General features: G+C 57.1%; 1 protein-coding gene across 3 annotated transcripts; it reads left to right on the forward strand.

Annotated features, from left to right (window-relative positions):
• The first annotated feature begins 429 nt into the window (after positions 1-429).
• On the forward strand, positions 430-4,572 carry EFNA4 (ephrin A4). Of its 3 annotated transcripts, none has more exons than XM_068538235.1 (4): positions 430-595; positions 2,705-3,000; positions 3,401-3,469; positions 4,287-4,572. In XM_068538235.1, exons 1-4 carry the CDS (start codon positions 483-485, stop codon positions 4,475-4,477), a joined length of 669 nt encoding a protein of 222 aa, XP_068394336.1. In that variant the 5' UTR covers positions 430-482; the 3' UTR covers positions 4,478-4,572. The 3 variants fall into 3 exon arrangements, with proteins under 3 accessions (XP_068394336.1, XP_068394337.1, XP_068394338.1); XM_068538236.1 differs by having other exon boundaries at positions 3,859-4,489; XM_068538237.1 differs by having other exon boundaries at positions 3,404-3,469; positions 3,859-4,489.
• The last annotated feature ends 4,756 nt before the right edge of the window (positions 4,573-9,328 follow it).

Here is a 9,328-nt window from a genome sequence, read left to right on the forward strand (position 1 = left end):
CAATGCTGCCTAAGATGGCTGGACAACTTCGTGGATCCTCTCCCGTGCCTCACTTGCCTCTTTCTGGGCAAAAGGCGTGGGCCCATATTTAAATCTTCCAAAGATTTAATAAGGCTTTCTACCCTGTACCAATACAGACACGAAAGACACGACCTCCCTAAAACAACTCCTAGACAGTGGAATACGTCCCTCCTCGCCGCCCCCTTGAAATGCGGTCTAGCCTCAGCAAGAGCTTGCCTAAGCTGGCGCGCGCGCTACAGCGCACAGAAGGTTAACAAGAGTTGGCTTTGAATGAAGAGGCGGAGACGCGCCCACATTGGTGGAAAGTTATCCAGGGGCGTGGCCAGTGAGTCTCAGCACCCCAGCCCCCTTCCCGCAAGTCCCCCCCCCGCCCCTCCCGCACTTTGTACCTTTCTCGGCGCGACTGCGAAGCGGGACGGGACGGGCCCGCCCGGGCCAGAGCAGACCAGACCCCGGGGGCGATGCGGCTGCAGCCCCTGCTGCGGACTGTCCTCTGGGCCGCGCTCCTCAGCTCCCCTCTGCGAGGGGGCTGTGGCCTCCGCCACGAGGTCTACTGGAACTCCAGTAACCCCAGGTAGCAGGGCTGAAACCTGCGGGCTCCGAGCCGGGCCTGCGCGCTCCCGGGCCGGGCGCGCGCCCGACACTCGCACTGTGCGCGGCGCCGCCTGGACCCGGCCGCGCGCCGGGGCTCCTTTGTTTGAGCCGGCGGGGGAGGAGGGAGGGGCGAGGCGTGCCCGGGGTCCCCAACCCCTGCCCGCACGCGTTGGGGGGCGAGAGGGGGACCCCAGCCCCGAAGGCAATCGGTGGGGTCTCGGAGCCGGCAGCCGAGAGACCTCGGCCTGCACTCCGAGCCCCGCCCCCCTCGCTTCTCTCTTGGTGATCCCCAGCCTCCCAACGGCCCGAGCTGGGGCGGGCGGACTTGCGGCCGGGGGGCTTTACTCTTGTGAAAGGTTACTCTCCTGCTCGCTTGGCCTTCCCTTTGGTGCTACTCTTTCTCCTGATCTCATTCTGTAACTCTGCTTTCATCTCGTCATTATTAGTCCTATTTCTGTGCAGCCTCGGCCCTGCCCTTCTAGCTGAATCACCTTTAGGCAAGTCATTTGACCTCCCTAACCTCAGTTATCTCATCTGTAGAATGGGCTAATAATGCCTAGTACCCTGGGAAGTCAGGCGGACTAACTGAGGTCATGTGTGTGAAAGAGGTGCAGGCTACACAGATACAAACTATTATTTATTTCTCTCTCCTGAGCTGCCTGCCTTTGAACGTCGATATTTTTTCCTGTTTCCATCCTCCTCCCCAATTCTCCCTGCCTCTCTCTGCTTTCTCCATCTGTTTTTCTTTCTGATTTTCACTTAAGACAATCTGTGACTCCGTTTGTTCACTCACTAACATTTATTAAGCGTGTACTCTGTGCCGGGATCTGTGCTAGGGTGCTGGGGGTTAGAGATAAGACCTAGGCTCTGCCCTCTGGGAGCCCAAAGAACCCCTGGGCCAGCAAGCTTCGGGACAGGTCATTACAATACCAATGCTGTGTGATAAGAGCTGTTGTTGTCCTCCAACTCTGAATTCCTCACTCTGTTCTAGACTAGTGCCTCTGCATCACTTGGAGGTTTTGTTAAAAATTCAGGTTGCTAGCCCCTAAGCCTGAGGTTTCTGGCTTATTCATTCAATCTACAAATATTTATTGAGCGCTGTCCTTGTGCAAGACACTTTTCCAGGCACGGGGGATGCTGTGGAACAAAACGTACAAAGGCCCAGCTTGTGTTCCAGTAGATCTGAGCTGAGCCCAGGAATGTGCATTTCTAATCAGAACTCCAGATGCAGGTGGTCTTGAGACCACCCATTGAGAGACAGTTGGGGGCCTTTCATAAGTCAAGTTGGACTCTGTGTATGGTGGGGATGCGGGGGGAAGTGGTTCATGCTCTATTTGATGCTGGAGGGGAACAGCATGTCCCAGGTTTTCCCACCTGCCCTGGCTCCCCCAGGCAGGTGGAAGGGAGTCCTGAGGAGGCCAAAGATTGATTGGGAGATATGTGGAGGGGGCTCCCCTCTTTGTATGGCACTTGATTGTCCTGGCCACAAAAAAAAAAAAGGGAGGTTCCCACCATCCACTCTCTCTTTTTTTTTTTTTTTTTTTTTACTATGGCATTCTTTTCCGCATTGAATTGAGCTCTTAAAAGGCAAGCCTTCCTCTTTATGCATCTGTTAATGAGGATATTGTTCCCAGTCTCCATCTCTAGTCTGTGACTGCTCTGTGGGCCCAGATCTGTACCCCTTGCCTCTGTGCCCCAGCTTCTTCACAGCAGCCATCCACCTAACATTTATCAAGCACAGGTGCTACACCAGGCCCTGTCTTGGGCACTAGGGCTAGATAGGTGGGTGGCAGCTCCCACCCAAAAGCTAGGGTGTGGTGAGCGGCCTTCTCACATTTGGGCCATGTGGTTATAGGCACTGCAGTCCCTTAACCTCTCTGAACCTGTGAATCGGTTACCTCATCCTTTTCTTGCACTCTGTCTCTCAAGAGGTGTCAGTCTGGGGAACTCGGGCCTTCCTAAGCTGCTCCCTCTCCAGTAGGTGGGGGATTGGCTGGCAGGGACCATTGGGAAGGGGTATCTCTGACCCTCGTGCCCCAGGTGTGCCGTGCCATGAGCCCCTCCGCCCTCACCTACCTTATGCCTGCAGGCTGCTTCGAGGAGACGCTGTGGTGGAGCTGGCCCTCAAGGATTACCTAGACGTCTTCTGCCCACACTATGAGGGTCCAGGGCCCCCTGAGGGCCCTGAGACATTTGCATTATACATGGTGGACTGGCCAGGCTATGAGGCCTGCCAGGCCAAGGGGCCGGGTGCCTTCAAGCGCTGGGAGTGCTCCCTGCCTTTCGCTCCCTTTGGCCCTGTTCGATTCTCAGAGAAGATTCAGCGCTTCACGCCCTTCTCCCTTGGCTTCGAATTCTTGCCTGGAGAGACCTACTACTACATCTGTGAGTGGAGATGGGCACACTGGCTGCCTCCTGGGGAAGGTGGGGAGGGGAATGGGGCTACCTGCCATTGCCAGCAGTCAAGGCAGAGATCCTGAGGGGTGGGGGAATGAGAGGACTGGGAAGGAAGGCTAGGCCTAGGAGGGGGGAGTGGGCAGGGGGCCTGAGTCCAGGACCGAGTACGAGGACATCTAGAGTGAACCAATAGAGAGGAGAGGAAAGGAAGAGGAACCAGGAAAGAGGACATGAGTAGGGTCACAGATGGCACCTAGATGTGGCCCCAAAATAAGGAAAAGCTTTCCAGGGAACTGGAGAGAAAAGAAGCTGGGAGGGTTTGAAACGGAGTCTGAGGCATGCAAACTAGCCTGTGCTAACTTCTTCCTCCCAATTTCCCACCACCCAGCAGTGCCAACTCCGGAGAGTCCTGGCCAGTGCTTGAGGCTCCAGGTGTCTGTCTGCTGCAAGGAGGACAGTGAGTGGGTTGGGGCAGGGGAGCAACCCTTCTGGCTAGTGTGGGGCCCTCAGGAATGAGGGGAGGAGTGGGAAGAATGTGGGAGCATCAAACTCTGAGGAACCTCTTCTCCCCCATTTAGTCTGTGGGAGCCTCCCTTACACAAAGGGAGTGGCATCTCCAGGGGCAAGGCTGTCCAAAGCCTTAGCTGAACTGGTGGTCTCTAATGGCAGCTAGGAGGAGACTTGGAAGTTGGGGCTTAGAGATGATGAGGTGGTAGATTATGGGAAGGGATTGGCTAGTTCGGGAGACCCCTTAGAAAGGGGTGGGAGTGAACAGGTAATGGGGAGAGCAGGAAGGAGGCTGCTGAAGCAGGAGGACCCATCAATGCTACCCCCTCCCCCTCACAGAGCCTGAGTCAGCCCATCCTGTTGGGAGCCCTGGAGAGAGTGGCACGTCAGGGTGGCAAGGGGGGGCCACTCCCAGCCCCCTCTGTCTCTTGCTGCTGCTGCTGCTCCCAATTCTGCGTCTCCTGAGAGTTCTCTGAGCCAAGCGGACCCTTCCTGACACCCCCAGGAACCAGAGCCCTCCCAAGACTCCCTGGAGGAGGGCCCCTGCCCCCTACCTGAGCTGGGAGGGCCAAGCCAGACAGACAAGATGGAATAGTGATGGGGGAGGTCAGAGGGTCTGGGGTGACCCTTCCAGGTGCCGGCCTCCTCATCACAGGCTGAAGAGGAGCTGCAGGGGAGCTGCAGACAGCCCTGGGCACCCTGGAACAGAGGCAAGACAAACATAGGGTCTCTGTCAGCTGCTTTGATATTCTCATCCCATCCCCCAGGAAGACTGGGATTTGATGGGATCGGATCCTTGAGCCTGCTGGGGGCCAAGGCCGAAGACCTGGGGACAGGTGATTGCTGGACCAGGTCAAGCAAGAAGCCCAGGCTTGCCATCTGTGCCCAGTGCCCTGTGGGCCTCTTCCCTGGGGCAGCACCTTTCCTCCCCAGGGGGTCACCCACTTGTCTTCTGTGAAGACGGACTTGCCATGAGGTCGAATTTCATGCCAATTTGTATTTTTATAAGTGTCTGGACCAAGCCTTCAATAAACCACCCATCTTTTTGTTGCTTTCCCCAACCTACTGCCCTCTGGCTCCTTCCCTGACACTGGGGGGGGGGACTCCCTGCAGCCTCTGCTCTCAGCTTGGCTTGGCCTGACCTCCCTGCCAGCTGTGCCCAGACCATCCATGCCAGGCCTCAGTAGGCACCCTCTGGGCAGTGTGGGGTGGGTGCCAGCAGCAGCTGTGGAGCTTGGCACCCTCTACCATCTCCCTAGCTGGCTTCCTGTGCTGGGGAGGGGACAGGTGCTCCTGATAGCCCACCCACTTGGGGCACTGCGGAAGCTGTGATAGCACCAAGCAGGGCACTGGGGCAAAAGCAAGGGGTAGTAGAAAGACAGCACCTGGGTTTCAGAATGCCTGGGTCCCTGAGAGCTGGGCGTCCCTCCCCCTCCCCAAGGGCAGTCTGGGCGGTGCCTGGCCTAGAACTGGGAAGGTGGGGTCAGATCAAAGCCTCCTTCCCCAGCGGCCTCTTTGTTCTCCGCTTTTATAAGGAGGAGGAGGTGGGGCCGAGGAGGGAGGGCCCCCTTTGCTCTCAGCCTCACTCTGTCTCTTCCACCTCAGGCAGGCAGAGGTGGCAAGGCTATGATCCACCCCAAGACTAACCGGGGTCCTCTTTCTGAACGGTGTCCTGGGTGCAGCCAGGGAAGGGGTGCCCCTTCCCCCGAAGCTATGCTCTACCCGTCCCGGTGCCCCACAGCCTGCACTGGCACAATGCCGGCCCGCCTGGCACCCAGCCAACGATCGATAGGTGGATGTTGTGCTGATTAGCTCGGCGGGGCTGCGGCGGCTAGAGGCGGCGTGTGAACATGCGCGGGGAGGGGGGGCGCCGTGGAGGGTGCTGGGGGTCCAGAGACTGACAGACCAGACCGAAGTGCTGGAGACTGCGAACCGCTGCCCCACCCCCTTGCACACCTGGGTCGGACCCCGGTCCCTCTGGGTTGGTTCCATTGCTCTGGCTGAGGCCTGGGATGGAGGAAAGCACCGCGGACGGAGCATACATGAGTGGACCCTCCCCCCCCCCCATTCAAGGCCACTTTCATAAAATGCCATGTCTGTAGGTACGTGTGCCTGCGTGTCAGGGCCCTCACCCCGAAACAAGATCCTTAGCGGGGGCGAGGGGCTGGAGTGGAGAGAGTGAAGTCTGAGCTGAAGCATGAGCTATGGGTTCGGTCTTCTGGTCCCGAGTTCGAGTTTAGTCTCTACTGTCATCCAGGAGGGTGTCTATATGTCGCCTTGGAAACCGACTGTACTGCTACCTCCGCCCCTCTCCGGTGAAAGCAGAGGCGGCGCAGGCCGGGGATGACTGGTTAGCCTGGCACTGAGGACCGTGCGGGTCTCATCCTGCTCCCAGCGGCCCCAGACACCCTCTCTTCGCGGACCAAGCCGGGCGCGCTCGCTCCCGAGTCTGTGGCCGGCGCGCGGATCCGCCGCTGATAACGCATGTGCGAAAGAGACGCGGGGCCCAGTCGGCTTTCCCCGGCACTCAGACACACGCCCTCACTCTCAGGCAGACGCGCGCACTTGACACAGACACACACCCTTGCTGGCCGCCTAAGCTCCCTGCAGGTGTTAAGGGTGGACACCTGGGCAGCCACGCACTTGGCCTGGGGGCGGGGGGGGGCGGTGAAAACTCAGGCCCGCCGGCTGCAGGCCTCAAGCCAGCCCCTCCCTACACTCATTTTCCTTACAGCCTGGGCCCTGTGCGGACAACTGTTTCAGTCCTGGGGCGCGTCTCCAGCGAGGGCCAAGTCCGCTCATGGGACCTAGACGGGCTGAAGGCTCTGGGCCCTACCCATGAGAAGTCCTCGAGGCGTGTTCCGGGGCGCGGTTCCAGGAGGCTGGGAGACCTGCAGGTTTTGGGGCGTCACCGATCTCCCCAAAGCTCAGCGGCGCTAGATGGCCAAGGGTGGGGCCCTCAATTTGCTGGGCCTGCCCTAGTCTTTCCGGAATGATGCAAAAACTCCCCTCATCTTTGCATCACTCTATCTTGCTGTCCCGAGAACCTGAGAGCCCGAGTCTCCGACCTGGATCCTGCTCCCCACTTTCTGGGGTTGCAAGTCTTTCCCTAGAGGCTGAATCCTGGAGTTTGGGTCTTTTTATGTGACCCCACCCTCTTTTCTTCTTCCCTTTCATTAATCCTTTCCTTCCTTTCCTTATTCATTCATACAGCAAATTGTGAGCTCCCAGCGCGTCCTTCTTTCAGTCGGCCACACCAGCTGGGGTCGTCGGGGGATCCCCAGTGGTGACGCAGTTGGAGAAGGGCACTCTGGCTTCCAAATAACCAATAGAATGCCGGGGCCTGGGGCATGAGGTCATCAGTGGTGATGCCCATTGGTTCAGGCCTGGACGTGGAGGGGGGGTCCCCATAGCAACCGACGGTGCGTCCGAGCGTAACCTGGAGAGTGGTCTTTGCTTGTGCTTCAACGGCAGCTTGGGTGGTGCTTGGGATGGGGGCGGGGAGGCGAGGGTGGAGCTCTGTTTCCCAGGTCCTGCAGTCCTAGCCCAGCCAAGCTCTTATTTTTCTTGAGATCATTTTTCTCACTCAAAGTAATGGGCAGTGCCACTTAACCCAGGAAGGTTAGGAGGGGAGTATTGGCAACAGCGTTGGGGTCCTGGGTATGGAGCTGATGCCACCTGGAATGATAATTATGAGCTCCTCGCTTTCATCTGCATATCGTCTGCATCTCATTTGCATTCTCTTCATTTAAGGTCAAATTGGGCAGACATCTCCACATCCCCAGCTCTGTTGCCTGTCTGTATCCCAAATCTATCCCTTAGCGGCTCTCTAATCTACCGCTCAGTTATCCAGTTCCTTACCCCACCTCTCCTCCCAGCCTCCGGTCTCTCCAGGGGTGGGAAGGGGCACAGCCTAGCTAAAGGAGAAAGGATAAGAAGTCTGCCTCTCCCTCTGGATGTTTGGTGACAGATGGGGAGGGCTGGTCTGTACTGCCTAGAGACTAAATTGGCAAAGCAAATGGTGGGGGGAGGTGCCCCGGGCTGAGATGAGGGTCTCCAGGGCCAAATCACCCACATGCCCGACAGGGTGCTGGAACTAGGGATGCCTGCTTCCAGCAAGGGGTAGGCCTGCCCACCTGTCTGGTGCCAGGGCAGCTTCCTTCCTCCAATTAAGCACTAATGAGGTGTCATTAACCCTTACTTTGCCTGCCAGCCCTCAGGTGGTACTCAAATTCATGGTCTCGCACTGAGCAAAAAAGGAGAAAGGAGGGACTTTGAGGAAGCTAAGAGGCAGTAGGGTCAGGGGACCAGGAGACAAGAAGGTGGGACTGGAGGCCTGAGTAGCATGCACTGGTTATGCTCTGTGTGCTTCTGAGGGATTCTAGGCATGGTTGTCTCACTATCTGAATGCATTTATTCTTCTGTTCATCAATTCAACAATTATTTATTAAGCACCTCACCTATTCCTATTAACTAAATACCAGGCTGCATGCTAGATGCTGAGGATATACACTTGCATAAGACAGGCTCTCTTCCCTTAAGGAATCTTCAGATTACTCTAGAAGACAAACTGGCCAGCAAATAATTACGATACCAAGTGCAAATGCAGTTATGGAACTGTGCAGAAAGTGCTATGGGAGCACAGGGAAGATGGACTGTCAGAGAAGACTTGGGTTTTGAAGGACAAAGTTTATGGCATGGAGGAGTGGTGTAGAACTAACCATGCTTGTGTGTTTGACTCAGTGTATGGGTCCATGTTTAGCTGTGTTTTCAGTACTGCTGGTGTCTGCCCTCCCAGAGCTGTATGTTTTGCATCTGTGTGTATGTGTGTGAGTGTGTATGTGTCTCTGGATTTTCTGTGTCTGGAATCCCTTCTCCCGAACACACATTGTGGTTTTATTACAGATCAGTGTTTGCTGTGAAGCTCTGGCGCAGATTAGCCTGAACCTGCCCAGCCCATGGGAGGGGAAGTGGAGAACTGATGTTGGCTCTTTGGAAAGAGGTGGGCAGGCACCATTTTCACACCTGGGGGCCCAGACCCTTGACACCCCAAGTAGCAGCAGGCTAGCCAAGGGAGGCAAGGGCTGGGCTACGGCCTAGGGTGTGCCCAGGCCATGGCCCCCTCTGCCCCTGGCTCCTCACAGGAGACGTGGGGGTTACAGCCAACACTCCCCACCAAGATCTCAGGCCCCCTCCCCCAGCCTGTTCCTCTTCTGTCTGTGGAGGAGCAGGCCGGCTCAGGCCTGTCTGCTGGCTCTCTCCCACTGGGAGCGGATCCTTTCCAGGGGACACGAGAGGGCTGGGGAAGGCTAAGGCCTAGTGGGAGGCCCCAGGTACCCCACCCTGGCCCTGTGCAGCTCTCTCCAGCCTGGATTCTCCCCACCCACTCTGGGGTGCCACTTCTCTGGGTTTTGCCCAGACATAGCCATCTTTGTCAGGGAAGCACTCAACCAATAGGCAGAGGTTAGGGGCTAGAGCTCTGGCAGTGAGGACTGGCCTGGGGACGGGTGGGGTGAGGAGATTGTAATGCTACTCAGAGGCTCTACCCCAATTCCTTCTGTCCCCTTGCAGCCACTTGCTAGAAAGCTAAATTTCGGTGGCAGGAAAGAGAAGAGACTGTGGATCTAAGGAGAGTTTTAGGGGTTAAGGAGAGGCTCTGGGGTCTGAGAAGAAGGTCAAGGACCCCTCCTTTCACACTGTCAAGGATGTGAGCTTCTTTTTGGCTGTAACTTCTCCTCCCCCCTCATTCTATCTAATCTTTTCCTATCCCATCCCTACTCCCCAAGCCCAAGGTCACCTCTCCCACTAT

Source organism: Eschrichtius robustus, chromosome 3 (genome assembly GCF_028021215.1).
Source record: "Eschrichtius robustus isolate mEscRob2 chromosome 3, mEscRob2.pri, whole genome shotgun sequence".
NCBI classification, from domain to species: domain Eukaryota; kingdom Metazoa; phylum Chordata; class Mammalia; order Artiodactyla; family Eschrichtiidae; genus Eschrichtius; species Eschrichtius robustus.

Bases quoted from the DNA above. Each gene is read 5' to 3' on its own strand.
- EFNA4 (XM_068538235.1), top strand. From the start codon at position 483: ATGCGGCTGCAGCCCCTGCTGCGGACTGTCCTCTGGGCCGCGCTCCTC. The intron at 596-2,704 runs GTAGCAGGGCTG...TTATGCCTGCAG, and splicing joins TGGAACTCCAGTAACCCCAG to GCTGCTTCGAGGAGACGCTG. The intron at 3,001-3,400 runs GTGAGTGGAGAT...CCCACCACCCAG, and splicing joins AGAGACCTACTACTACATCT to CAGTGCCAACTCCGGAGAGT.